At 44.2% G+C, this 25340-nt stretch overlaps 13 protein-coding genes across 13 annotated transcripts; 5 read left to right on the forward strand and 8 right to left on the reverse strand.

Moving 5' to 3' along the window:
* Positions 1-51: 51 nt before the first annotated feature.
* Positions 52-1174, reverse strand: V1513DRAFT_384864 (uncharacterized protein; the record flags this gene model as incomplete). Its single annotated transcript, XM_066895190.1, has 2 exons — positions 52-673; positions 726-1174. The coding sequence occupies 2 exons, from the start codon at positions 1172-1174 to the stop codon at positions 52-54; spliced, it is 1071 nt and encodes a 356-aa protein (XP_066751180.1).
* Positions 1175-1389: 215 nt separating this feature from the next.
* Positions 1390-2468, forward strand: V1513DRAFT_452366 (RWD domain-containing protein). The gene is made up of 2 exons (XM_066899114.1): positions 1390-1998; positions 2051-2468. Exons 1-2 carry the CDS (start codon positions 1654-1656, stop codon positions 2417-2419), a joined length of 714 nt encoding a protein of 237 aa, XP_066751181.1. The 5' UTR covers positions 1390-1653; the 3' UTR covers positions 2420-2468.
* A 473-nt stretch (positions 2469-2941) lies between these two features.
* Positions 2942-4898, reverse strand: V1513DRAFT_452370 (helix-loop-helix DNA-binding domain-containing protein). Its single transcript, XM_066899115.1, has 2 exons — positions 4063-4898; positions 2942-4012 (listed from the first exon to the last, which is right to left on the reverse strand). The coding sequence occupies exons 1-2, from the start codon at positions 4781-4783 to the stop codon at positions 3426-3428; spliced, it is 1308 nt and encodes a 435-aa protein (XP_066751182.1). The 5' UTR covers positions 4784-4898; the 3' UTR covers positions 2942-3425.
* Positions 4899-5417: 519 nt separating this feature from the next.
* On the forward strand, positions 5418-6131 carry V1513DRAFT_384829 (Got1/Sft2-like family-domain-containing protein; the record flags this gene model as incomplete). The annotated part of the gene is made up of 5 exons (XM_066895187.1): positions 5418-5484; positions 5539-5659; positions 5711-5861; positions 5918-6030; positions 6092-6131. 5 exons carry the CDS (start codon positions 5418-5420, stop codon positions 6129-6131), a joined length of 492 nt encoding a protein of 163 aa, XP_066751183.1.
* A 172-nt stretch (positions 6132-6303) lies between these two features.
* On the reverse strand, positions 6304-7262 carry V1513DRAFT_452377 (uncharacterized protein). Its single transcript, XM_066899116.1, has 3 exons — positions 6839-7262; positions 6694-6776; positions 6304-6633 (listed from the first exon to the last, which is right to left on the reverse strand). Exons 1-3 carry the CDS (start codon positions 6935-6937, stop codon positions 6579-6581), a joined length of 237 nt encoding a protein of 78 aa, XP_066751184.1. The 5' UTR covers positions 6938-7262; the 3' UTR covers positions 6304-6578.
* V1513DRAFT_452379 (6-phosphogluconate dehydrogenase) lies at positions 7263-9824 on the reverse strand. Its single transcript, XM_066899117.1, has 7 exons — positions 9720-9824; positions 9694-9699; positions 9262-9296; positions 8937-9033; positions 8422-8873; positions 8100-8365; positions 7263-8040 (listed from the first exon to the last, which is right to left on the reverse strand). Exons 1-7 carry the CDS (start codon positions 9730-9732, stop codon positions 7437-7439), a joined length of 1473 nt encoding a protein of 490 aa, XP_066751185.1. The 5' UTR covers positions 9733-9824; the 3' UTR covers positions 7263-7436.
* Positions 9825-10596: 772 nt separating this feature from the next.
* On the reverse strand, positions 10597-12057 carry V1513DRAFT_452389 (vacuolar membrane protein-domain-containing protein). The gene is made up of 5 exons (XM_066899118.1): positions 11700-12057; positions 11522-11638; positions 11167-11470; positions 11087-11100; positions 10597-11032 (listed from the first exon to the last, which is right to left on the reverse strand). The coding sequence occupies exons 1-5, from the start codon at positions 11831-11833 to the stop codon at positions 10828-10830; spliced, it is 774 nt and encodes a 257-aa protein (XP_066751186.1). The 5' UTR covers positions 11834-12057; the 3' UTR covers positions 10597-10827.
* Positions 12058-12214: 157 nt separating this feature from the next.
* On the forward strand, positions 12215-13863 carry V1513DRAFT_452398 (uncharacterized protein). Its single transcript, XM_066899119.1, has 6 exons — positions 12215-12554; positions 12616-12685; positions 12736-12951; positions 13005-13057; positions 13117-13183; positions 13246-13863. The coding sequence occupies exons 1-6, from the start codon at positions 12354-12356 to the stop codon at positions 13725-13727; spliced, it is 1089 nt and encodes a 362-aa protein (XP_066751187.1). The 5' UTR covers positions 12215-12353; the 3' UTR covers positions 13728-13863.
* A 7-nt stretch (positions 13864-13870) lies between these two features.
* Positions 13871-15246, reverse strand: V1513DRAFT_433795 (uncharacterized protein; the record flags this gene model as incomplete). Its single annotated transcript, XM_066896450.1, has 2 exons — positions 13871-14935; positions 15058-15246. 2 exons carry the CDS (start codon positions 15244-15246, stop codon positions 13871-13873), a joined length of 1254 nt encoding a protein of 417 aa, XP_066751188.1.
* A 255-nt stretch (positions 15247-15501) lies between these two features.
* On the forward strand, positions 15502-16197 carry V1513DRAFT_420219 (cytochrome C oxidase copper chaperone-domain-containing protein). Its single transcript, XM_066895932.1, has 3 exons — positions 15502-15699; positions 15755-15775; positions 15831-16197. The coding sequence occupies exons 1-3, from the start codon at positions 15627-15629 to the stop codon at positions 15974-15976; spliced, it is 240 nt and encodes a 79-aa protein (XP_066751189.1). The 5' UTR covers positions 15502-15626; the 3' UTR covers positions 15977-16197.
* Positions 16080-18321, reverse strand: V1513DRAFT_405352 (glycosyl transferase). The gene is made up of 7 exons (XM_066895605.1): positions 17896-18321; positions 17676-17838; positions 17364-17609; positions 16887-17309; positions 16598-16837; positions 16425-16551; positions 16080-16365 (listed from the first exon to the last, which is right to left on the reverse strand). The coding sequence occupies exons 1-7, from the start codon at positions 18149-18151 to the stop codon at positions 16192-16194; spliced, it is 1629 nt and encodes a 542-aa protein (XP_066751190.1). The 5' UTR covers positions 18152-18321; the 3' UTR covers positions 16080-16191.
* A 1311-nt stretch (positions 18322-19632) lies between these two features.
* On the forward strand, positions 19633-23949 carry V1513DRAFT_452415 (Metalloenzyme, LuxS/M16 peptidase-like protein). Its single transcript, XM_066899120.1, has 9 exons — positions 19633-20504; positions 20553-20771; positions 20822-20934; positions 21001-21256; positions 21313-21904; positions 21957-22333; positions 22395-22486; positions 22548-22647; positions 22704-23949. Exons 1-9 carry the CDS (start codon positions 19835-19837, stop codon positions 23690-23692), a joined length of 3408 nt encoding a protein of 1135 aa, XP_066751191.1. The 5' UTR covers positions 19633-19834; the 3' UTR covers positions 23693-23949.
* A 227-nt stretch (positions 23950-24176) lies between these two features.
* On the reverse strand, positions 24177-25200 carry V1513DRAFT_452421 (zinc-finger domain-containing protein). Its single transcript, XM_066899121.1, has 5 exons — positions 24834-25200; positions 24686-24767; positions 24607-24629; positions 24499-24547; positions 24177-24445 (listed from the first exon to the last, which is right to left on the reverse strand). Exons 1-5 carry the CDS (start codon positions 25098-25100, stop codon positions 24405-24407), a joined length of 462 nt encoding a protein of 153 aa, XP_066751192.1. The 5' UTR covers positions 25101-25200; the 3' UTR covers positions 24177-24404.
* Between the last annotated feature and the right edge of the window lie 140 nt (positions 25201-25340).

Raw genomic sequence — 25340 nt, forward strand, 5'->3', positions numbered from 1 at the left:
CCGTATATGCAAAATTTCCGTAGTCAAAAAACCATGTCATTCCATCCCTCATTAATCTTCCTCACCGTCGAGGATGTCTAGCCAGTCCTGTTCCTCATCTCGTTCATTGAAGCTCGGGTCGTCGCCATTTGTCCCAGTTTCAGCGACTGACAATTGCTTTTCAGCTTCGGCAACACATTTCATCAATTCCTCTTTAAGTTCTTCAGGATCCTCTGATCCATTTTCAATAAGTTCCAGACCGGTTTGGAATGCCTCGTATGCTGAATGTAATTGGCTTCTATCGGCAGATTTTGCATACTGCTGAGCAGCTACTAAACCAGAAAGATACCACACCTCAGCTATCTCTTCGTCCAAGTCAAGGATCCGCTTGCAGGCAGCTTCGGCGACCGAGAACAATTCCGTCTCGATGCAATATCTCGTCAAAGTCTTTAACGCGGAAATCTGAGCAACTTCATCCAAGCCATCTTCGGATAATGTTTGATCCGCTTTGTCTGCAGCTATTGAATCGCAATATAAATCCCACGAGCGCTGAAGTGCGACGCGAGCATCGCTATTTCGTTGCTGTGATATGCGAATGGAGGCGAGCGTAGAGTATGATTCCTGGTGGTTAGAGTCGATCATTAGCGACTCCGCGATCAATGATTCGCAAGTAGATTCTGCCTCAGGCTCCATACTAACGAATGAATAAGCATGTGGTTAGAAGTTGGACTTCGAAATACACGTACCATAAATCCGTCATCCAGATCTCCGTAGAAGAACACAATGCGTCGCAAAGTTTCTTCCTTAAAGTGGCCTTCCGGTCTTCAGTAATCTGTTCGCTACTTAAATCTTTTCGTAGTCCGTCGCAGCCTATTCTAAACCACTTGACAGCATCATATCCACCCGACAATTGACCCAGCCATAAATACTTTTCATAGCCACCATTACTACCATGGTCGTCGTCCAACTGCGCTGCTTTTATGAAATAATTATATGCAGTCTCCGCATGCGATTCTCCGTTAGGCTCATCTGGAAGCGCAGAAATTTCCAAATGTGACTCTGCTAATATTTCCAGTATCTCAATATTGTTCGGATCTACTGTTTGATAAGGCGAGAGAGTAGATATTGCCTCGTATGGTTGCCGACTTTGGAGCTGATCTTTCGCTGTCGCTATTGATAGCTGTATTGACGCCATATTAAACTATAATACCACTTAAGTAAATTTCTAAAGTACCAATAATTGCAATGTCACGATCAAGCCCCGGTAATAACGGTATGGTAGACTGTAGTTCACACTAGGAACTATTTGCCCGAAGTTAATATCACAATATCAAGAATTTTTTTAGACTACCCATCCCTAACCCTATGGTTGTAGTCAGTGCATAGGATAAAAACCAGTAAACGTGGAGAAAATCAACGAATTCTGGTATCAAAATTGCGAGTGTTTTTCTCATGCGTTTGAGCAGCCATTAGACTTTTGAGAGTATCTGGAACGTCTTGGCTTAGTCTTGTTGCTAGAACTCAGGTGATTTCGACTTTGGAGTTCCCGAACTGTCAGTTATTCCTATCGCCAGTGAATATCTAGATCGTTTATAATCGCATCTCATTACGGTAAATATATTAAAATGTTTCTAGCTTGCGCAGTTATTGTTTTACTTATTATATTAAGACACTATGGATCCCGAGGAAGAGCGCGCCCAGGAGCTTGAGCTCTTGCAGTCGATGTATCCCGATGAAATGACAGTTCTTTCTCCAACAGTATTTACGATATCAATACGTCTTGAACCGCCTACATCCTCGAACGGTGGTACATTGAAGAGCAGTAATCAGTCACTGCTGGTGCGCGTAGAGTATACCGCAAATTATCCTGAGACTGCTCCGGTCATAGAGCTGAATTTGGAGCAAGGAGTCGTCGAGAAAGACGACGCGGAGGATGGCAACGATGGGAAGACTTTTGAAGAATTAATTGTATTAGATAGTTCGGATTTGGGAACATTAAATGAGAAGGCAAGACAAGAGGTAAGTTAATTTAACGACTTGGTATATACCTTGCGATCTCACATTTCAATAGGCGGAGGAAAATTTAGGCTTCCCATCAGTGTTCGCCATTATGTCGTCCCTGAAAGATCAAGCGGAGTCTATTCTGCAGGAGAAGCAAGCTGAAAGAGAACGGGAACGGGAAGCTAAAATCCGAGAAGAGGAGGAGAAGGAGCAAGCCAAGTTTCGGGGGACACTCGTCAACCGTGAGAATTTCTTTGAATGGCGACGGAAGTTCAAAGCAGAGATGTCATTGGTAAATAAAGATGGGAAGGACGAAGAGACTAAGAAAAGGCCCACTGGCAGAGAGATATTTGAAAAGGGTCTTGATGGAAGTAGACATAGTGATGAGGACGATGATGAGAGTCTACAGCAGGGGGTGAAAAATGTAAGCATATCATAGACGAAGTGCATTTGCCTGTCTGCAAGACACAAAATAAACTTGATTGCATGATATCCTCATGATAAACCCATGTAATTACCCACAACCGATATGACGCCCAGAAATAATTGAAACTGTCTCATATCCGCATGTCGCTTTCGTCGAAATCGTCGTCCAGTTTGACTGTTACCACCGGATGTCAGATATCCATAATTAACTAGTCAAGAGCTGCTCTTACCAAGTACCCCTTCACGATCGCAGACCTTCTCAGATTCCCTGGCTATTTCTTCTTCGTATCTCTTAGAGTCCCATTTAAATGCTGAGGGAACGCCATTCTGAGATTCAAATGTATTATTGTCTTCGGCGGGCAGGGATGCCATTCTGCCTTGCGCCTGAGATCGAGCAGTTGGAGGGATTCGGCCTGTGCCCACCCCAGTCAGTATTGCGGCTCCTAATCATTGTTATTGTTCAAGTACATACTGCGACTTTTGTGTGATGATGACATTACGTTCCGATTTGGCCGTTGGTGGTGGATATCAAGAATAGCATGGAAGTTGGATGGACATAGAAGTAGGGTTCGATATAGCTAGCACGGGCCTGCTGGATTCAACGTTATACTTGCACGCCTAAGTGCATCCGAGTCTCGAAATTAGAAAATGATCTGTAAGCAAAAGCGATAAGTGATGGAAATAAATCACTAGAATAACAAGAAGGATTTCGCTGTTATATGACAGTCCTCTTCAAAATTTTGAATTGCCAATTCTTTATTGTACAAATCAGGAAAACCGTACAAACAAATTCAGCGCAAGACCACATTTGACCTAAGCGCAGAGAAGTTACACTGTATACATGTATGTGTAATATACAAGTACAAGCTGTAAGATAATAAAAGCAAACGTAGTAACTCCTTTATCTCCAAAACAATAGATGATTCAAACCATAACGCGCGAAACTTTACAATACACATCAGCCAACCTTACCAACTCCCAATATGTCAACATTTACATTTGAAAGTTCATGAGAACCTTTAGCTGAGATCCATTCCATTATAGCCGCGGTCATTATCCGATAATTGTTGGGGACTCGCCTGAAAGACGTTATCATCGTAGTCAAAATCCCCATTAAAGTCGTCGTTATTATCGTTGCTGCTACCAGGCGTTTGATCGAATGCTCCCAACCCATGATCAGCTGCTTGACCTTCAGACCTACTAACGCTGGCGTTTGTAGGTAAATCGCGAAGAGTGGACAAGTTCGAAGGCTCTGAGACGATGCCATGCTGCTCTTCAAGTTTCTGCACCTTTCTCTCTAACTCTTCGTTTCGTCGACGCTGTTCCTCCAGAATGGTCTGAAGTTGCCTAATATAATCAACGCTTTTCCGCAAAATTATGCCCTTATTCGGTTTTCCATCCTTTCCCGTGGCAGCTGCAGACACCGCTGATGGTGTACCAGCAGTTCCACCTGGGGTGGACACCTCAGTTCCTACGCTTCCGCTGTTGACGCCTCCACCGCCAGACCCTCCACTGCTGAATCCCGTGCCAGCAAGCAAATGCTCGGGAATAAGAGATGCAAGCTCTTGGATTTTTTCGTTGATATTATCACGTCTCCGGCGTTCGACTTTAGATAATGGTCAGCAACGCTCATATCCCAATAACAACGTCACTTACCAGCATTGTGCGATTCTCTTCGCCGTCTCCGCTTCTCCATCATAAGCAATTGTTGCTTGTCCGTATCCCCATGAGGAAGAGAGGTCCCCAGTCCTTTAATTGCCGTGGGAGGAGGGGATGAGAAACCTTGGTCAAAACTTCCGGGCGGAGTATTCCAACTGGACGACTCAGGTACACTAACACTCTGCAAATTTGACTGCTGCTTAGGAATATAATCGTTGTCGTACAAGAACCTCTGGGTATGACTCTCAGGACGTAATGGCCGTGAACTTCCGTTATTTAGCTTCTGAGGGATCGGTCTCTGGTTAACCATAAAATCGTCGAATGGTGAAGTCGAGCTTGGAACAGGTGGAGTCATATTGACATGTCGCGACGACGGCGACAAATAGCTTCCCATACCAATATTTGGTGCTCCAGTCAGACTGCCATGATTATTACCACCACCACCCATGGGCGCTACTCCTTCAAAGCCTCCACCATTCACATCAGTGTAGTTCATGTCCGTGCCTCCCAATCCCTCGAAATCCAACAAATCCGCTTCTGGAATCATAGATGAAGACAAGTTCCCATCGTCAAATGAGCTGAACCCTCGCGTAAGCATTTCTCTGGACATGAGTTCTGGATTGCCGGGTGAAGTTGTCGCGGGATATCCGCCCGGTCCACCTCCGTAGTACATCGAATCCGGGTCGGGTTTTATGAACGGTGGCGACTTATACGACATCTCTATAGCTTCTTATTAAATTTCCAATTGTTGATAATAGTGCTGGTGTGATAGTGGAAGTTCAGACGAATACGTCAATTGGATATTGTGTTGAATATGGATTCTGTGGGCTCCGCGATCGGCTAGTTCGCGATGCTCTGCGCCCGCGACCGACCTCTGGGCCGTGCGAACTGTAAGTGGACGGCAATACGCGGGTCACAAAAGGGCCATGACTGCCAAATGTGACTTCTTTGTGATTGCAGTTTCGAAATACCCTTGCCCTGGATTGCTAGGGTATGGGTAGCTCAACGTGTCTGCGTAACACTAGCAATTTCCGACGTAGACGCGTATCAGCAGGCGAGTGAATGTGGCCAGCAAGGCATTTATCAAACGCTTCGTGGTTTCGCACGCCTGATTTGTTAGAACCATATATTAGATTCCAGTTGAATTACCTGTTAGGTATCGTGTCAGTATGTCAGAGCGTACTCCGGAATCTTCTTTTCGACAACAACTGAATAGCTGGACCTCAAGGCGAGCATTCAGCTCTTCGCCCGCACCACAGCCATCAGTGCAACTCTCAGACTTTTCGCTATCTTCTATATCAAATACTATTTCAAATATCAACCCGTTCAAGTCTGGCAATGGCGGTGGTTATATGCAGTTGCCGATATCAGAAAATGATACTTCAACAAACAATGTCCAAGAACCCTCTTGGTTTAATAGTACGCTAACCATCGTTTTCTTGGGAATAACGATACTAATTGGCACATGCACAGTGTCTCGATGGGATCGAATCGTGTGTTTTGGAGTCTGTTTAGTAGGCTCTATTGTATTTTTCGTCATATGCTTTGCGCTGTTCCCCGTTCTAGCGCTTCGTCCCCGGAAATTCGCCATCTTGTAAGTCCAACATTCTCTGTTGTTTATTTTCCGTATTGAACGGTGGTATAGATGGTCACTCGGCTCTCTTCTCTTTGTCCTCTCCTTCGGATGTCTCCAAGGGCCAATGAACTACCTTATGCACTTGGTCTCACTTAATCGACTGCCATTCACGCTAGCTTATTTCGGATCGATAGCCCTTACTTTGGTCTTCAGCTTAGGCGTATGTTTCTTCATTTTACACACTGATTGGGCCATTTTACTAATGCAATTTTATAGAAGCGATCCCCAATCTTGACGATCCTGGCTTGCGTTGTTCAGATTGTCGCTGCAATCTGGTACACTGTCAGTTACTTCCCTATGGGAACCCAGGGCATGAGAGTCGCGGGACGGTACGTAATCTGAATGATGTCGAAGCTTATAAAGTTGACTGCTAACTCGTCGTGATTGAAGATTTGGCGCACGACGTGTCTACTCCTGGCTGGATTCATAGTTTTACACACCAGCACTCATGAGCCACACGAATTATGACATAAATGGTCCATAATTAACTTTCAAATTTATGTGCTTAGCGGCAGAGTTTATGAATTGTTTGGAAATTGGAGTTTTAGTTCTACATTTTTCTTGCATTAGTAGTAGTCCAAGATCGAAGTGATGAGAATGGATCAGGTTCAACAATTGCTGCCAAGCTATTTAAATGTATAGTAGTGGTGTACAGAATTACAGTAATTGGATAATCGTTGTTGCTTTCATGATCATATAAGCAACAGCATACTTGTATAGATGACTAATACACATGACGCCATTCTGCGATTGCCGTTCAAGCATTCAAGTTCCTCAGCTCATTCGGCAAATAATGCTCCTATGCCACGTCTAAAAGTCCAGACACCTAGCCTAAGCCGAAGCACTTTGTCGTCACTTCAAATCCTTGCCATCCGATCTAACCAGTACGGACATGCAAAACCGTTCCATCGTTATCAACAGTGACATTAATTCTAGAACACATATTAGCAGAGCATATCTTTGTCAAAAACACTCAGCATGCCGATACTTGCCTGTCAGGTCTGAAATCCATAGTCACTAAGCTCCCCAGTTTAATCACTCTAGAAGCGTCAGGGAGCTGCGTCTTCGGAAATTGCTAAATAATATTCAGTATAAACTGCTATAAAATAACTGCAGTAGGCAAATGGATTCGCTCACCATATCGTTGGCTTCACCGGTCTCGACAATCTTCTTGCCAACTAGCTTCTCGTGCCAATGCTTGGCCAAAGGATCGTTGTATCCGCCGGGATGGTTCATGACGATTTCACTACTGTAAGATAAATATTATGTAATCCTTAATTAACAAGACGTTGTTATAGTCTCTACCTTTAATATGGCTGCGACATGTACGTGAAGTGACTATGACGATTTGTTTGAGAATATGGAAGACTATGCGCGGCATATTACGACGCCAATACATGACGTCATATATGGAGCCGATAGAAGACCGTTGGTCGCGATGGCTCAACTGGTAAGCCAACAAACGTGTATGATTGTCCACCATTTCGTGTGACCGTGCTAATGGTCAAGCAGTCCGATTGCTCAATGATTTGCAGTGCTCTATGTCTACCAATGTATTTAGACCTGAGACAAAATGGGTGACGATTCTTTAATTCTCTACATATTTTTCATATCCACTATTAAATCTTCATCGTGCGTTTATTTTTCGGAAGTACCATTAAAAATCACTAGTACAATACTCATTACAGGGCTCGCCCTCCAATCTCATATCCAAAACGGTTTTTATGCGACACATTCAAGCAAGGTAGGTGGAGGCAGAAACATTGCCGCCTCTGCCGGTCCAGTTAACATGAATGTCAGTATCCTGAGGGTACTTCTCGCTCGAGAATTCGGGCAAGATGTGGAAGGTGTGAGCACCGAAGTAGTCGCGCTGGGCCTGGAGAAGGTTGGCCGGAAGTCTGTCGCTTCTGTAACCGTCGTAGAAGGAAAGAGCGGTAGAGAAGGCGGGAGTGGGAATACCCCAGAGAGCAGCATTGGCAACGGTCTGACGCCACGAGGGCTGCGCCTTGTCGATGGCGGAGTGGAAGAATTCATCGAATAGAAGGTTCTCCAAGTCAGGTGTCTGGCGGTAAGCACGGGTGATGTCCCCCAAGAAGACAGACCGGATAATGCAACCACCTCTCCACATAAGGGCAATGGCGGGGTTGTTCAACTTCCAGCCGTACTCACGGCCAGCCTCTCTGATCAACATGAAACCCTGCGCATAGGAGATAATCTTCGAAGCATAGAGAGCCTGTTCGAGTTGGTCGACAAGCTCCTTCTTATCACCCTTGAAGGCGGGGGTAGGGCCGGTCAAAATCTTGCTGGCGCGGACACGTTCGGGCTTGATAGCGGACAAACTAATCACAGATTAGTCTTTTTGCCTAAAAAAGACAATAAATGAGACCTAGCAGCTTACGTTCGAGCGAAGACAGCCTCGCCGATCAAGGTAACGGGCATGCCAAGGTCGAGAGCGTTAATGGCAGTCCACTTGCCGGTACCCTTCTGACCGGCAGTGTCAAGAATCTTCTCAACGAGAGGAGTTCCATCGTCGTCGTTGTAATACAAAATATCACGCGTAATTTCGATCAAGAAAGAGTCAAGGACACCCTTGTTCCATTGAGTGAAAACATCGCCAATCTCCTTGTCGGTGAATCCAGCACCGCGCTTCAAAATATCGTATGCCTACAGGAATTGTTAATGCGTGTTGAATTGGAACGATCACTAAACTCTCAACATACCTCACAAATCAACTGCATATCACCATACTCAATACCATTGTGGACCATCTTGACGAAGTGACCAGCGCCCTCGTCACCGACCCAGTCGCAGCAAGGCTCACCGTCAGACTTAGCAGCAATATCCTGGAAGATATTCTTGATGTGCGGCCAGGCAGCCTCGTTACCACCTGGCATCAAACTAGGGCCATAGCGGGCACCCTCTTCACCACCGGATACGCCAGAGCCGACAAAGAGGAAGCCCTTAGTAGCCAGCTCCTTGCAGCGGCGGTTGCTATCGGGGAAATACGAGTTACCACCATCAATGATGATGTCACCAGGTTCCATGTGTGGCAAAAGCAAGTCAATGAAATCATCAACAGCCTTACCAGCCTTAACGAGAAGAATAACTCGGCGGGGCTTCTTCAACTTGGCGCAGAGCTCCGCAATGGAGTGAGCACCAACAACGCTCTTACCTATTGCACTCGGCGTCAGCCCCCAGGCTCAATTGGGCGAAAATTTGGCTAAATTTAACATACCCTTGGCTTCATTGGCAAGGAAGTGATCAACCTTGGAAACAGTACGGTTGAAAGCAACAACTGTGTAGCCGTGGTCAGCAGCGTTGAGGATCAAGTTCTGTACATGGTCGTTAGCGAGGCTGCAAAAGGTCGGAGAAGAGAGACCCGTCAAAAAAAGACGCTAACCCAGATTGGGACTAGCGCATCATCTTCGGTTACCAAGCAAGCCAGCAATATTTCGATTACTGAAATACGTAAAGGAATATGATAAATCGATTCCGATCGCAAACAGTAAGAAATTGACATTACTCGAATGAGTGGACGTAAAATAGCAAAATTGACTTACCTGACCCATGACGGCCAAGCCGATGAGACCAATATCTGCAACAAATCATGTGAGTTCAATCCACATATAGCAAATCATAGGTGTGATAATTGCAGTATACTCAATTGCACGCAAGAAAGAAGCTGCATATACAACAAATGTCGGGGGGTTCGTAAACAATAAATCCTTCATAACATACCACCACTGGGATAAATATTGCGCGTAAATCCGCCGGCGATGCCAGCGAGACGGGCGCTCAAGTCAGCATCAATTAATTTGAACAAAGCAACATCGCGCGGACGAGAACAAGTCAATTCCTGAGAGTACACCATCCATATGCACATACTACTACAGTATGTATAGATTCAACGCACGAGGCCAAGACCTACAAACTTAGCTGTGGATGCGGTGCTCGCAGTATCGACTCGGCTACTACCCTCGTCACGGAACGACGACCAAAGAAAAGACATATACTTACACAGGTTCAGACATATTGACGATCGTAGGAATGGTTTGTGACAAAATGAGATACAGAAAAGAGCGATTGGGAAGACTAAACCGCCGGATAAAGGGTGGACATGGAAAACGGAGGTGACGGACAGGACTGCACCGACTATTTATCTGGGTACTTTTGGGAGGGCACGGGGAGTTTGTGTCGTTCAATTAGCGTTTTGTGAATGCGGGCAGACTATCTACCGTTAGGCCGAGCCCAACCAATGACGAAACCTTCCGGACAACTTCCCACCGTGTCTTCCCACACCTACGTGACTACTACACTCAGAGCTGCTACTCAAAACCTTTCGTGGGGGTCACTGGTCACCCTCATTGAAGGCCAATTGTGTGAGAATTATAGCCACTGTTCGAATTCAATATAAGTTATGGTGTTGTGACCGGCAGCACTGCACATCTACTGTCATTGCCCTGCTCTGTACTATATAACACTATGGCCCTGCCTTTCTTTTAACAGTTACGCAGATATTTGCCTTAACATCCGCGTAAGTCCTCAATAAAAGACGATCCTACTTACTAAGGGCGGCAATTGCAATCCGCATTTGTGATTCGCCTATATAATCACAAATAGTGCGGCGCGGGCGGATAAGTATGGGAAGTCCAGAATCTGTATAAGTGACGGGCGTTGGCCATCCGGGCTCCACACCTTGCTCGTTCCCCAATCTTTGCGAACTCCATAATGCTCAAAAGTCTGACTGCTGCCATCCACGCGACTCGTTATTACGCAACAATAATACGGGGATTGGATTCTATTATGTTCTGATTTGCTGACGAGTCGCTGAGCTCTAATCCCTGTCTGACTTAATTTTCCAAAAAGCGTGGTGAAGGACCTACATATTAAAGGATGTTTGCAACTACACTCGACGGGCCTATAAGCGTCCCAATCCCTCGTCCATAAATAAACCATACAGCTTTACTATATTATATCATATATCTTTATGCATGTACGCGATCTATCTATCATTTTACCTGATACACCAAAACCAGCACGAAAAAAGCACGACCCATGCTCAAATATACAAAGCCACTTGATCTTCCAGCCTGTGGCATTGTATTGGTAAATGCGTCTAGCGTCGTTCAATCTGTTCTGCGCTCCACCAATATCGCATCATCCTCAGCCGGCTCGTCACGAAAGCCCCAGTTTGTTCTCAACATTTGTCCTTCAGTTGTAAGACTGTCCGAGTCTGATATCGATTCCACTGATGGCGATCTTGAGGAGACAACCTTCCTGTCATGAGATTTGATAATGGAATCGACTAGGTAATACTGCACCATGTTCATTCTAAATCAAGATGTTATTTCATAATCCATATTAATACCGAAGAGATTCGCATACATCAGCGGGAAGATCTATAGTTGCCAATCACGTTAGAAACCATCCACTCAATCAATCTGATTTTTAAATAAATAACTTACCAGCATAACAAATGATACTTCTATCTTATCATGGCCGCGCGTCCACGACAACAGAAAACCCGCCAAGTCATCCCAAAACGGCAGAACCGTCAGCAGAACATAAACCACAAACTTCATGCAACTGAGCCCCAAGAAATATATAACGGCTTGTTTAAAAAACCAGCTAAACCTGGGAGGGTGGCCGTACTCTCCAGATCGGGCTCCTATAATCCCCACTTGAAGCACAAGTTTGCCAATCATCGACAAGAAGAACCACAAAATAGGCACTCCAATTGTTGTATCTAATAAGATATTTAAAAAGTACCTAACAAATGTATCAGACTGAATTAGTTATTCTCGTGTCCGCAGCACCTACCAGTTACATGGATTTGACGACGTGTCTTCCTCATTTGTACTGGACAAGATCGCCAAAAATAAATTTATGACATGTATTCCGCCTGCACCCAAAATTTGTTTGGATACATCAAACACCCTAATATTTCGAATTAGAGTCACGATTGCATCAATCGCCGACGTATGGCTACCATGCTTACCATACTATAACCGGTCGCCGCGGATACTCATGGTATCTCTTGTACACCAGTGACAAAACAGCCAGGCCACCCATGGCTCCTTGAACCAATAGAGCAAATGGCCCTAACAGTTGGCACTGATTGTCGACATCCATTCTGTATATCGTTGTGTTCCCGTCAAGCTAGTCCTGATGTTGCGTCCTTCCTTAGCTACCCTCAAGTATATTGCGGTAGACACAGGATAGCTCCAGAAATATTAATAGACCAATTTATAAAATGCCTCTTTACCTGATTTAGAAGCAAAACATTATTCCCGATATCCAATATCCAACGAATGGTAGTAGATACGTAATGCAGGGGAATTATATTTCGAGTTAGAACGGGTTTGGCTTTTCGTCAGATTCGCGTGCTGTTTTAAGTTTCCCAACGCCTGATAAAGACACGCGCCACTGTCTGTGGCGCAGCTCCATCCGTGCGCCACAAGCACGTGGATTTGGGAACGTTGTCAGCCTTACGCGAAGTGTAAACAATCCTAGATATGCAAGCATATTCCGATTGAGGTCTCTTACACCTCCAAGTTTTCTACAGCTTGACAAAGGGAGTATTTATCAATCTTGCTAGGTGATTGCGAAGTATTTGTTGATATCTAGCATACTCAGAACGCTTGCCAGTAATATGATTGCCATGGAAACGCTACCCCCGCGACAGATCATCAAGTTGACCTTGCTTGCAGCTTCAGCAATAGGTGACATTTTACTGAGCAGCTTAGCCTTAACAATTCTTAGTTGTTTGCTAAAATTGGCGCCAACCACATCAATTTCGCTTTCTATCATAATTTCGGCTTCGCTCTGGGGATATTTATTCTTTATAGTGGAGGTCTGTTGTAGCTGTCTCTAGCGTGCACTCTGATCGATATTTATTTCTGATTTTTGTACAGACTATAAAGAAGATCCAGGTCTCATTTAGCGGGGACATACTTGAGCCCAATACTAGCGCAGTGTTAATATGTATATGCATTGACAGATGTCCGTATCTCTGCCCTGACAGAAAATCGCAGGCAACCATCGATCACTCGGCGACTACGTTTTACTACACGCGCTGTCAACAGTTTATGGCTTGCGCGGGCGCTGTAGGTTTCTTGTATGGAGAGCATTGTACAGCGTACCTTCTCTGTATTGGCTTTTTTCCAGTCTATGGGTCGCGCAAGATTGGACTTTCGATACTCCTGAGCAGAAGGAGGCTATTTTTCGCCAATTGACGACGTCGCGATACTGTAATTTATTTAGCAATATATACTACTGATTGTTGGCGGCTCATTGGGATTAGGGCTTGTTCTCTTTCCGGAAACTGTGAAGTTTTCAATGGATCTCGCATATGAGGTTTTTCCTTACTTACTTCTCGTTACGGATGCGAAGAAATTTAAACTAAAGCTGAATAGCACATTAGGTATTGCAAAGCAAATGGCCTTCCGGTTCTTTCTCATTGCTTGTATCCGAGATTTGAAGGTACAAAATAATCAAAAAGTTGCTCTACATTAGCGACAAATGCTTACGAATCAGAGTTATAGCCTTTGTGCCGATTATGAAGCATCTTTTAAAAGAGACCGAGTTTAAGTTGGTTTATGACGTTACGTTTGTCTACCGTCGAATCGAAGATGTGGACGATGAAAGTGCAGCCGTTGCAAATGGACTAGACTATCAAGACGATTCTGGAGAAGGATCATCAGAACCGAAGGCAAGGAACAGCATCAACGAGGCTAGGACAGCGAAGGTGGCAGTGCACGAAAGCAGGACTCTGGCGCCTTCGTTAATAGATATTTTGCTGGGGAAGCCGGGTTCGTGGGAGTTTCATGTGCATGTTCAAAGAATATCCCCTATGCAGATACCTACTAACCGTCGTGGCTTGGAGAAGTGGCTGGAGAGACTATGGATAAAGAAAGATAAGTTGCTCGCTGGTGTTGAAAAGAAGGGTATGTCGTACAGGGGCATTGGCTACGTCTATTTTGCTGACGATGAGATATTTGCAAATGATGAACCGGAGGAACTGTAGTTACAAAATTTATCGAGTTCTATGAAATCATCACACATAGAGAGGAAGACAGCCCAGGAAGATTGCACAATTATTATTATGCTCTACTGTACCATATTGCTATATGTCCTCGCTTCATTATATACATGAAAAAGAACAAGTTCTTAAACAGACAATTTCCCGATCTTAACGGCAAATTCGTCTTCTTCCTTCGAGTCTTTGTCAACATCGCCATCTTCTTCTTCTTCTGCAGCATACTTCTCTATTTCCTCTGCCAGTTTGGTTATTTCTTCTTCTACCTGCTCCTCTTCGCTCTCCTCCTCCTCCTCCTCCTCTTCTTCTTCTTCTTCTTCTTCTTCTTCTTCTTCTGATTCCTCCTCCATATCACTCAAGTTATCCAACTCACCGAACCCTCGACTCTCAAATATATCAAGAATCTCGGTGACAATCGGATCATCTTCAGAAAACTTGTTTCCGTTCAATTCTAACTTCTCCAAAGCCTCGAGATTTGCGACAAGAGCCTCTTTCAGAAGTTGGACGCCGTTTAGATCGATCTCATTGTACTGCAATCGAAGAATCCTAAGATTTGGGAATTTTCCTGCTTCCACTAAAGCCTTCCCCAAAACCTCGCCCCCACGCGTAGAAAGCAAGCAATCACCAATGCCAAGTTCGACAAGTTCTTCCGACCAATTTGGCAGGACCCTAGCTAATGCCAGCGCACCTTTCACAGTAAAAGTATTGTCCTGAAGATCCAACTTTTGCAATTTCTTGCTGTTGACAAGGCCTGTGGTGAGTAGATGCCTTATTCCCTCTTGCCGAATACCGTTCTGATATAGTCTAATTTCTTTAATATCCTTGTTCGCGGCAAAGCACGAGCTCCAAGCTTCCATGCTGCCGTTCTCCAAACGATTACGTCCACAGATAACAGTCTTCAATGAATATTTGCTCTTGGCCTCTTCCTTTGCCGTAGCCAACGATTTGAGTGCTAGAGCAACCTTGGACCCAGCTATAGGACCAAATCCGTTATTTGACAAGTACAAATGCTGGAGGGGAGTGTGCTTCGAAAGGAAATCTGCCAACGGATCAACAGCGCTAAGGCCGAAAGCATTGTCTGATAGGTCTATTGTGTGAAGATCAGGGAGCTCTAGAAGTGCAGGGAAGAGAACGGACAGGCACGCTGGAATCTCGTCTTTCAATCTGCCGGTGAACATATCCGCGAAATTGGCTTCCTGAACAAGTTTAGTTTCGCAAAACCAAAAAAAAAAAAAAAAAAAAAAAAACTCGTAATGCCCGATTCCTGTAGGAATGGCATTGCATTTGATTTTATATATATAGAAAAGTATGAGAATACCTTTAAAGATTTCTTTGTTTTTAAAGCTTCTGCCAATGCTGAACAGGCGTCCACGCCAAAGGTATTACCGGACAGATCAATAGCCTCGAGACCGTCAAGCTTCTCAAGTTGTTCGATATAAGGTGCGATGTCGCTCGCGGAATCAAGCTTAAGGCTCTTGTTCTCGAGCGAAAACTTATTATCCGCCATTTTTTGATACCAACCAATATGTAATTGCGGAGCTGGGTGTTTGCGTTAGTAAGGAATTATATTGCAAAGCAAAACTTGTCCGCTGTCGAAGTCGCAAACGCGTGTATACTTTGCCCCTAACTGGAAGTTGGGCCAAATACAAGCATCTTTAAAGTTAAGCCGGGCGCCCGGGCCTCGAAGTTACGCTTGGGGTAAGTAATTAAGAGTACGACACATCCCGAATTCATGCGAAAGTTAGAAATTCCGTAACCGTGGCAATTGAAGGGCGAGCAATTTATAATCAGGTCTGGCGACAAGAATTTGCACCCGAAACAACTACTGTTAGACAATTTCAGGCAAATATATATTTTGGGATTATCTGATTGTTTTACTATCGCAAAATGGCATTTGATCTTGCAGTAAATACGACCGCTGTCCAGTCGGCAAGTAGTGATGGCCCGTCTTGCGCTAAGCGTAAGTTACGATTTTGATGAAATGATAAAATGTTGATTACTAATTATTATAATAGCATCTAGTGAAACAAATCAAGGTACCAAATACCACTCAGTAAAGACCTCATATTGAAGACTTCTGACGATATACAGAACGACCAAAGCCTTGCTGTGTTTGCATTGACGAGAAGGTCGCGCGAGATGAATGCATGCTGATGAGCGTGGACGGTCAGTCTCAGTGTGCGGAATTAATCCAGAATTACAAAGCATGCATGAAGGGATTCGGATTCAATGTTTAACTACGATGCGTGATATGAAACAAAGCATTTGAGAATCGTGATGCCCACTGCAATATTTGTCTCCCCTACGATCAACAACTATTGTGAAAACTGTACATATACATATCAGGACGATACAAGTATGTATCAAACTTCTTCTTGTACATATGAATTTCATCTCGTACGGCGCACTCCGCATACACTAATGTACATATCGCTTTCATATTATTTCTTCCTTACACCTTCGCTCGGCAAGCCTTGTATAATTGGATGTAGTTCCAGAACAAGAAAATTGTGAAACATCCAAAACTCAGTGTAGTATTGCCGATAACCCAAAGGTCCGGATATCGGGCAGGGGGGTCGATGAGGAATTCAAGGATATGAAGCAGGGCGATTCCCGCGTATGACATCTACAGCCTCGGTTAAACCCAGATCCGCGTCCACCGCAAATTCTATTATAATTGCTTACCGATATGATAAGCTTGCCAAGTAGTGCGTCTGGGAGTTTTGTAAAGGATGCCATTAGCCAGTTGGACAAGAAGGAAACCACAAAATATTGCAGCAGTAGCCGGTCTCGTTTCAGCAAGGGCCATAAGCTACAGACAGTTAGCTACTTCGATGGAGAATGTGGCGGAATGGTACCTGAAAACGGCGACGTTGTTAATCCAGTAAATGTAACTCTGAATGTTTACTCCGGGCTCTGCAGCTAACTGCAGCGTGACAGGAAGCAGCGGTAACAAAACACTCTTCTCGTGAACTTGGAAGGAAAACAAAAAGAATCCCCATGCAGACGCTGACACACCCCATATCAATGCCTTTTTGCGGGGATACACTAAAAGCATGAAAAATGCCGGGAGGACCGATACTAATGTGGCAACCAGACTAGAACTAGTCAGAACGCGAGATGTTTGGCGTGACAAAGAACTATTACCTAAAACGTTGGAGTGTGTCGGCTGAGTATAAGCGCTTCAGCTTTACAAAGGTGTTCAAAGTGCACCAAAAGTTGGCCACTTTGTCCTCCCATAGTCCGCGAGCGAATGGGAAGATTCTAATTAATATCTGTAAAACTTGACGGTATGCCCCTTTCAGGCCGTCACTGTTGGTTATGACGATCGGCGCCAAAACCAATGCAAATGTTGCAACAACTGATACCGCTAGTGATATTAACCGAGGCAAATTCAATCGGGGGAATAGGCAAATGCCAAGGAGATATGCGAATATCGGAATAGAATAATAAAGAGCCATCTGCTTGAAACAAAGAGAGAGGACAAAGAAAACTGATCCAACTACTAGCTTGTCGTTTAGTATATTGGCAATTGCAATTAGCGCGAGTCCCAGCATTACTGCATTGTACCTCAGGTCGAGTTAGATGGTTATGACAATAACGAATTGTCGGAATCAAGCTTACTGGAAATGTCCATGATCGACCAGTATTAATGCTGGCTGCAATAAGATCGCAGCAGACGCGATACTATGATGCAACGGAGACAGTTTCTGGCTCTTAATGGTCCATCGCACAAAAACTGACACTGCCGGAATATATATGAGCAGTTCGCTGATTAGAACTGTGCTACGCATATAGGACTTCAGATCGACATCTTCACAACCTCTCGATGTATCAAGTGCAAACCATGACGGCTTGATTTTGGAGCCTCTAGTAAGCATCAGCTATCCGTACATTGGAGAAAACTCTAATACTGAGACTAGGTTTTTAACATACATGGCGCCCAACACCCAAGAATGATACGCTGTTAATGGTGGATAGTCGAGGCCCCAATATTGTAAATCGTACCAATACCAGTCCTTCATGGGCAGATGATACATAATCTCCATCCAATGTCTTTGAGCTTCAAAATCGCCATGCATTGGGGAATCATTGAATCCTGCCGGCCGATATTATTAGCAGAGTTCATATTCACATTTGATTAAACCGACATTACCAGAATACGGCCCTAGACCTACCCCTAGCCGGAATAGCAAGCATATCATAATAATAACCTGTCTTGCGACCCACTGCGTTCTAGCACCCTTGAATGTACTTAAAAACACGCTCAACGGGGTTTCATCATCGGTGCCAATCTGTTGACCGGTAGAGTGAGCAACAGTAGACGACTTTGACTCGACTGTGGACGAAATCTCCGACTTCAGCATGGCTTCCTTAGAATCAGACGCCGTTGACACTTCTGATGGAGGCATTGTCTGACTTATAGTTGCATTTGTACCTGCAATTGAAATATTTTATCCGTGATTCAGTACGGGCGTCGAGTTATGATGATAATAATGTCTGGTTGAGCCTGATGGGCCTCCCAGGTTGTACACCTGGGCAAAAGTTCGTGCGGCTTTGTGACCTTATGCCGGCGGGGATTGCCGAACTCGTTAAGTTTAGGTTCTCTGTAGCTTACATTTCCAATCCCGCTGCAAACTTGAAGGTTAGGGCGAGGGCAAGGGCGATCGGCTCGGACAGGTCAGTGGTAATGCGCGGTATCCACTGACGTTCATGTGCCAAATCAATGGATCGCGACAATTATCAATACATTTCAAAGCTTTAAATTTGTTGGGCATATACTTTGATTGTTAGACGCTTTACCGGCCTATATTATTGTCACTTTGGAGGAGATATAAGTGATTTGACTCATGATGTCGCCAATATATCGAAAGCGAAAAACCACTGATTCCTTGTCATCTCCGACTGGAAAGGCAGAATATGCAGGCGTTAGACAGTCGTCGCCGACATTATCACAGATGGATGTATCTAAGACCGATAGTATAGCCAGAGTCAGACCATTAATGCCGACAAACGTGCAGAAGGTCACGAAGAAGCCGAAGAAAGAAAACGGGTCGTCCGAGAATGAACAGTATGTCCTGTTTGTCCATCCAGTGCATGAGTTTTATGCTACGATTTAAATTGTCCACTAATCACTGCATGAAGAAGTGTTCTCGACAAATCACGACGGTATAACGCGCTAATCCGTTGTCATGTTTGCCATCGGCAAAACCCTTCACTCTTGTCGGCAGAAAATTGTGTATGTGATTCATGCCGGGAGATTACTTGCTTAATATGTATACGTCAGTGTGCTATTTGTCGGTCATTATGCTGTAGCAAATGCAGTCATGATATGTAAGTGGTATAATATTTTTGCGAAGTTAGATGTCTTAAGCGGCTAACTTCTCGCTGCAGATTCCCCAACGAAGAGGTATATTGTGCAACATGTTTTGCAGAAAGGTAATCCGTATTCTGTATTGGCTTTACATCTAAGGTCAGTTCTGGCTGCCATTTGAACGTTTCGGCATTTGATCTAGTATGGGACGGTGTTTGACTTGGAATACATTGGTCTGAAGTATTATTCATCAAATTTGTATATATTTTCTGTAAATATTTTGAATTCTAAAGCTATTGCATATATTGGTGTCAGCTATTAATACATAGGTTTCGTGGTTTTACTAAGTTACGACAGAAATATGTTGGATGTAGCGAACACGGGACAGTTCAAATGAGGTGTATCAAATGACGTGGTCGCATTCGATTTGCGTGTATTCTGATTATTCTCGCAAACATAGAATACTGTATACTGCTATCTTAGCGCTCCATATTCGACTCAGCATAGAGTATTTAAGGAGGGCCATAAATGAGGCTTTGTTGTTCGAGAAACGAAGGTGCCTAAGAGAATGAAACCTTATTTTTCTTAAGAATACTTGTGGCGCGTATACATTCACAAAAATACAACGGGCTAAGCGTCCTGGCCGAGCCGAGTTAAGTGTGCTGGTTCATTAATCTCCAAACTTCCTCATCGAACCCCGTACTGAGACAACTTGGCCGACTGGTTCTAATTGACCTTTTCCCTGGGTTGCATGCAACTAGCCTCCAAAAGTTGTATCTGAATGGTCGCTCGTTTCCGCGCGTTTCTCTCGTCCAGAAGTTGTTATTACTGGGCAACGACCGCTACCGTTGCTTCGTCAATCTCGTTTCTAGTCTACAGTCCTCTTGGTCATTCCTATTGCGCTTCAAAAGTAGGAATTTCTAAATTTTATAGTCAGTTTACTTCCTCGTCGTCTTCATACATGACCAAGATGTTCCAGAACCCATTGATGTCTGGTGGAGGGCCCGTTCATGAAGCGCCCGGCTTTGAAGTTATTGCAACTAACTTGGAACGTCCTGAAATCGATAACCGCAGCTACAAAGTTATAAAGCTCGCTAATGAACTTGAAGCCTTATTGATCCATGACCCTGATACAGACAAGGCTTCAGCAGCTCTGGATGTGCGAGTCGGAAGCTTCTCTGATCCAAAGGACATCCAAGGTCTCGCTCACTTCTGTGAGCATCTCCTCTTTATGGGCACAGAAAAATATCCGAAAGAGAATGAATACAGTGAATATCTTGCATCCCACTCCGGCCACTCCAACGCCTACACTGATACCAAGGAGACCAACTACTACTTCGAAGTAGATCATGAGTACTTAGAGGGTGCTTTAGACAGATTTGCACAGTTCTTCATCTCGCCATTGTTCCTACCCGATTGCAAGGATCGCGAAATTAGAGCTGTTGATTCCGGTAGGAAGTTGATGTTATTGAGTGCTCGAGAAACTAATTCGTCAACAGAAAACAAAAAGAATCTCCAGTCTGACACCTGGAGATTGTATCAATTAGAAAGATCACTTTCTAATCCTGACCATCCTTATTCGAACTTCAGCACGGGAAATTTGGAGACTCTCGATCTTACGCCAATGTCCAAAGGCCTCGACGTCCGCGACGAGTTGCTGAAATTTCATCGGAAGTATTACTCGGCCAATGTCATGAAACTTGTTATTCTCGGTCGAGGTACGATAGTTTTATGTATATCATCCCATTGATTGTACTAATTTTTCCAGAGCCGCTTGAGAAGCTGCAAGAGTGGACAGTGGAGAACTTCTCGGATGTCCCTAACGCTAAGATTGCTGCGCCGGTGTTTCCAGGCGCTCCGTTTACTGCAAAGGAGTTACAAGTAAGTTGTAAATGATTTCCCTTGTCCGCAATAAAGGTTGGCTAATTTGATGTTGCTATTATCTAGAAACAAATTTATGCCAAGCCAGTGATGGACGATAAGTACGTCGAGCTTACATTCCCATTCCCGGATCAACGGCCGCTGTTTAAAAGCCATCCAGGAAATTACTACTCGCACTTGATAGGCCATGAGGGCCCCGGATCTATACTTCATTATTTGAAAGGGAAGTCTTGGGCCAACTCCCTTTCTGCCGGTACTTCCCATATCAGTGAAGGCTATGATTTATTCCAAATCACTGTGGACCTTACACCTGACGGCATAAGTAAGTGTAATGTATATAATATTTCTGTACGACCCTTACTTATCATATCGTAATAGAAAATTATGAAGAAGTTATCGTGACAGTTTTCCAATATCTCAAGCTCTTACAGGCGACCCCTCCTCAGAATTGGATCTACGACGAATTGCGAGATGTCGCGGAGGCAAGTTTCAGATTCAGGCAAAAGTCGCCTGCTTCTACAACTACGTCCAGGTTAGCGGCAATTATGCAACGACCGATGCCACGGGACTGGATTTTAAGTGGAACATCTCTTTATCGAGAGTTCGATGAGCAGGCTATCGCGGCCTCAACGAAGTACTTTTCTTCAGAGACATTCCGATTTATGTTGGTCAGTCAAGATTATCCCGGCAACTGGGATCAGAAGGAGCAGTGGTATGGCACTGAATACAAAATCGAGAACATTAGCCCGTCCTTGTTGGCAAGAATTGCAGATGCTCCACTGAATGATCACTTGCACTTGCCAGCAAAGAATGAGTTTATTGCCACGAAATTTGATGTGGACAAGAAGGAAATTGAATCCCCAGCCAAGAACCCGACTCTTATCAAAGACGCACAAGGCCTGCGATTGTGGTATAAGAAAGATGATACGTTTTGGGTTCCCAAAGCTCATGTACAGATACATCTTAGAAAGTTGGTACCTGTTTTATTTGGGTATGTTATGAGTCTGTCTAACATAATATAGTCCAATTACATCTGCATCCCCGGAAAACAAAGTTGCATCACGAATATTCCTTGACCTTGTGATTGATAGGCTGAGTGCATATACCTATGCAGCTAGTATCGCAGGATTAAGCTATACCATTCGTCAAACCTCTGATGGAACTTTCATCGGACTAGCTGGATATAACCATAAACTGGACATACTTTTGAAAAAGGTTTTGGAGGAGATCAGAGATTTTAAGGTCGATCCGGAGCGTTTTGCAGTAATGAAAGAGAAGGCGCAGCGAGAGACAAAGAACTGGCATTACGGCAATCCATATTACCAGATTGGATATTATGTTTCGTACTTGTTTGCCGAGAATATGTTTTTGAGCGAGGAAACGGTGCCAGAATTGGACGGTTAGTACATTTCGCGCTACCTTGTCTGAGAACTGACCGAGGTTATTAACAATATCACTAGCTCTCAAAGTGAAGGATGTTGAGGAATTTGCTCCTCGTATGCTGAGCCAATTTGATACGGAAGTGCTGGTCGTGGGCAACGTCTTGAAGGAGGTAAGGCAATTTCATAGGTACTGAATCTAGTTACATAAGTCTCACTGCTTTGTCAATGAAGGACGCCTTGAATATTGCCAAGCTGGTGGATGAAACACTGAAGCATAAGAGTCTTCCAGCATCGTTGGGAATTCGTCAACGATCACTCATTCTCCCAGAAGGTATAGTTCCAAATTAGTAGGTTTATTGGTTCTGAAGCTAATAAATTTTGGAATAGCTTCTAGTTTTGCCTACAAGCGCAACTTACTAGACGAGAAAAACATTAATTCTTGCATTGAGTACTTCTGCCAAGTTGGGGACCTTACCAATAAAAGGCAGAGAGCAACCCTTGGTCTTCTAGGACAGATTGCAAGCGAGCCGGCATTCAATCAGCTTAGAACTAAGGAACAGCTGGGATATGTTGTTTTCAGTGGCGTACGCAATACGAAGACGCTAGATGGATTACGGGTCCTTGTTCAGAGTGAGCGCACCACAGAATATGTCGAAACTAGAATTGATGCTTTCTTCGATTTCTTGGGCAAGCTGATTAAGGATATGTCGGACGAGGAATATCAGAAACATGTGAAGAGTCTTGTGCTTAAAAGAAAAGAAAAGCTGAAGAATCTTGGGGAGGAAGTGTCACGTTATTGGAACCAAATTGAGAACGGATATTATGACTTCAGCAGACGTGAGAATTTTGTTTACTTGTCTTATAATGCCATTTGTCTAACTTTCTTAGATGCTGAGGAGGCCGAGGTTCTGCCCACGATTGCCAAAGACGAGGTTTTGGAATTGTTCTACACTTTCATTCACCCATCATCCCCATCAAGGTCAAAGGTCGTCGTTCAGCTTCAATCACAATGCCCTCCTCCATTGCCCACTCTGGCGGATGTTTTGAAATCTAAGCTTAGTGAATTTGCTAAATCAAATAGCCTCTCTGCAGAAGATTTGATTTCCGAGGATCAACTCGTGGAACTGTCGACTCAGGAAGATCCTTTGGGCGCTCTCCAAGTGATTTTTGCTGAAAATAACTTGACTGACTTATGGGAACTTCAGGCGAAGGACTTCATTGCCGAACAGATCAAGCTCACAACGCCTCCGAGTGCGGATGAGAAGACGAAGGTTATTGATGACGTTACGGCTTTCAAGGCTTCTTTAAAAGTCTCCGCTGCGCCGACGCCAGTGCAGGATTTGACCTTATTCAGAGAATTAGACTCGAAGCTCTAGAAGCATTAAGTTCAAAATTACTTGTAGACCTTGCCGCGAGCGATTTATGTATTATAGAGCTCACGGCACTCATTTTTTCTTGTGATGTGCCTAATGAACAGTTGTTTTAATATGATAATACAGTTGGTAGAAATAGGTCATGTGCGCTGTAACAACTGGAGACGTACGCAAATGATTATAAACTATAGCTATAGCGTGACTGTATCTGAGACTTGTCTTCGATGGCAGTGGCAAACCTTTTTATATTTGGCCGGGAGTTACATCAAAAGTCTTCTTGTTGATGGGCTGATGGGCATTCTCGGCGTCGCCTACCGTTGATGTCAATAAAATCCAACAGAGGTCAAAAACTATTGGTAACAATTTAATGCAATAAGCTGCTTAGATCGAACCGATATTTTTGAATGCCGCGTACGGTGGCATTTGCTAGCCCAGCAGTTCACCAGGACCCATCGCAATCCTGAGTTGTTGCGTATCATCTCATTCTTAAGGCTTTATGATTCAGACTTGATAAGGTATCCTTACCGTTTGTAAATTCAGTTTTGTATGCAATATACCATACTTCCTACCAACGTAGTATGGAACCAGGGATGGAGTATGAGAAATTACTTTAATTATATAACCCATTATAAATAACAAACATTCCCGTCAATCCGATCCTGTGAGATTTCTTCCGCTCCATTTAAAGTATATGTGAATTTGCGGTGTCAACAAGTTAATGGTGGCCATGGCTGTCTTGCTGGAATCGGAGTCCACCTGCATTGTCTGTTAGCTGCCTCGGGCTCCAAGAAAAATCATTTGGTACTAACAATATGTGCAGGTGTTGGGACCGTCTTGATCAAGATTTATAAAGACTTTCTATTGCCAGAAAATCCTAATTAGTATCTTTACTACCAAAATCTAACAACGCTACTCACAGGGTGGCCCTGGACACCACTGCCTATAAATCGTTAGAACTGACTACGAGCTCTGTTAATGCAATGAATTTCAACTTACCTCCATCACAGACCGCAATATTACTATCGATAAATCGAACCGGCTCGTCGGCAATAAGATTAATGGCAGCGTATGGTCGTGGCTACAAATAAAGCAACAATTATAAACTGTGTCACATAAAATAAAACGTCTCATAACTACCGCATACCTGAGCCGCCAAGTTCTTTTGCGCGAATCGCGGACCGGTCATAGCCTGTGATCGAGGTCGTTGGCTCACAGCCCAGGTCTCCTGACGGTTAGGCGCCTGCATGCTGAGAGCAGCCTGCTCTTCTGACAATTCCACTTCTTCGCTTTGTTTGCTGGGAACAGACTCTGGAGTGCTCGCATATGACCGTATTGGAACTCGCAGTGAAACTAACCGGGTGGCCCGTAGTGATCGCGCGGTGCAAATCATCTGTCTATACTGTGGAAGCATATTGGCAGCTTTAATGGCATGCAAAATTGAAAAATCAATATAGTAACAAAGAATTGACCTTAATTTCGTGGCACTTGCCGCTTACTTTGATGGCACAAAGTCGAGTGGTCGATAACTTTAGCTCAGTATTGAATGTATCACGGAAACTCAGATTTAGCGGAGCACCGATTGGCCAGCTTGACCGGGTCCGAAGGTTGTCGTGGCAACCAACTTGCTGCCTTGGGACAACAAAGGTCATCG

The sequence above is a fragment of the Lipomyces chichibuensis genome (genome assembly GCF_038497645.1).
Source record: "Lipomyces chichibuensis strain CBS 12929 unplaced genomic scaffold V1513scaffold_47, whole genome shotgun sequence".
Taxonomy (NCBI): Eukaryota; Fungi; Ascomycota; class Lipomycetes; order Lipomycetales; family Lipomycetaceae; genus Lipomyces; species Lipomyces chichibuensis.

Coding starts and splice junctions, on each gene's coding strand:
- V1513DRAFT_452398 (XM_066899119.1), top strand. CDS start 12,354: ATGATTGCCATGGAAACGCTACCCCCGCGACAGATCATCAAGTTGACC. Junction 12,686..12,735: donor TACTAGCGCAGTGTTAATAT/GTATATGCATTG, acceptor AGAAAATCGCAG/GCAACCATCGATCACTCGGC. Junction 13,184..13,245: donor CTTGTATCCGAGATTTGAAG/GTACAAAATAAT, acceptor TCAGAGTTATAG/CCTTTGTGCCGATTATGAAG.
- V1513DRAFT_452379 (XM_066899117.1), bottom strand. Junction 8,366..8,421: donor ATATGCAGTTGATTTGTGAG/GTATGTTGAGAG, acceptor CAATTCCTGTAG/GCATACGATATTTTGAAGCG. Junction 8,041..8,099: donor GAGGCTGTCTTCGCTCGAAC/GTAAGCTGCTAG, acceptor ATCTGTGATTAG/TTTGTCCGCTATCAAGCCCG.
- V1513DRAFT_452377 (XM_066899116.1), bottom strand. CDS start 6,937: ATGAACCATCCCGGCGGATACAACGATCCTTTGGCCAAGCATTGGCAC. Junction 6,777..6,838: donor CCGGTGAAGCCAACGATATG/GTGAGCGAATCC, acceptor AATATTATTTAG/CAATTTCCGAAGACGCAGCT. Junction 6,634..6,693: donor ATGGATTTCAGACCTGACAG/GCAAGTATCGGC, acceptor TATGTGTTCTAG/AATTAATGTCACTGTTGATA.
- V1513DRAFT_452366 (XM_066899114.1), top strand. CDS start 1,654: ATGGATCCCGAGGAAGAGCGCGCCCAGGAGCTTGAGCTCTTGCAGTCG. Junction 1,999..2,050: donor ATGAGAAGGCAAGACAAGAG/GTAAGTTAATTT, acceptor ACATTTCAATAG/GCGGAGGAAAATTTAGGCTT.
- V1513DRAFT_420219 (XM_066895932.1), top strand. CDS start 15,627: ATGGCATTTGATCTTGCAGTAAATACGACCGCTGTCCAGTCGGCAAGT. Junction 15,700..15,754: donor TGGCCCGTCTTGCGCTAAGC/GTAAGTTACGAT, acceptor TTATTATAATAG/CATCTAGTGAAACAAATCAA. Junction 15,776..15,830: donor ATCTAGTGAAACAAATCAAG/GTACCAAATACC, acceptor GACGATATACAG/AACGACCAAAGCCTTGCTGT.
- V1513DRAFT_452370 (XM_066899115.1), bottom strand. CDS start 4,783: ATGTCGTATAAGTCGCCACCGTTCATAAAACCCGACCCGGATTCGATG. Junction 4,013..4,062: donor AAGAGAATCGCACAATGCTG/GTAAGTGACGTT, acceptor CATTATCTAAAG/TCGAACGCCGGAGACGTGAT.
- V1513DRAFT_452421 (XM_066899121.1), bottom strand. CDS start 25,100: ATGCTTCCACAGTATAGACAGATGATTTGCACCGCGCGATCACTACGG. Junction 24,768..24,833: donor AAAAGAACTTGGCGGCTCAG/GTATGCGGTAGT, acceptor CTTTATTTGTAG/CCACGACCATACGCTGCCAT. Junction 24,446..24,498: donor TCCCAACACCTGCACATATT/GTTAGTACCAAA, acceptor CAGACAATGCAG/GTGGACTCCGATTCCAGCAA.
- V1513DRAFT_452389 (XM_066899118.1), bottom strand. CDS start 11,833: ATGGATGTCGACAATCAGTGCCAACTGTTAGGGCCATTTGCTCTATTG. Junction 11,639..11,699: donor CGGCGACCGGTTATAGTATG/GTAAGCATGGTA, acceptor TCGAAATATTAG/GGTGTTTGATGTATCCAAAC. Junction 11,471..11,521: donor TCGTCAAATCCATGTAACTG/GTAGGTGCTGCG, acceptor TACATTTGTTAG/GTACTTTTTAAATATCTTAT.
- V1513DRAFT_452415 (XM_066899120.1), top strand. CDS start 19,835: ATGGTCGCTCGTTTCCGCGCGTTTCTCTCGTCCAGAAGTTGTTATTAC. Junction 20,505..20,552: donor AATTAGAGCTGTTGATTCCG/GTAGGAAGTTGA, acceptor ATTCGTCAACAG/AAAACAAAAAGAATCTCCAG. Junction 22,334..22,394: donor AACGGTGCCAGAATTGGACG/GTTAGTACATTT, acceptor CAATATCACTAG/CTCTCAAAGTGAAGGATGTT.
- V1513DRAFT_405352 (XM_066895605.1), bottom strand. CDS start 18,151: ATGCCTCCATCAGAAGTGTCAACGGCGTCTGATTCTAAGGAAGCCATG. Junction 17,310..17,363: donor GTCGATCATGGACATTTCCA/GTAAGCTTGATT, acceptor ACTCGACCTGAG/GTACAATGCAGTAATGCTGG. Junction 16,838..16,886: donor GACACACTCCAACGTTTTAG/GTAATAGTTCTT, acceptor GACTAGTTCTAG/TCTGGTTGCCACATTAGTAT.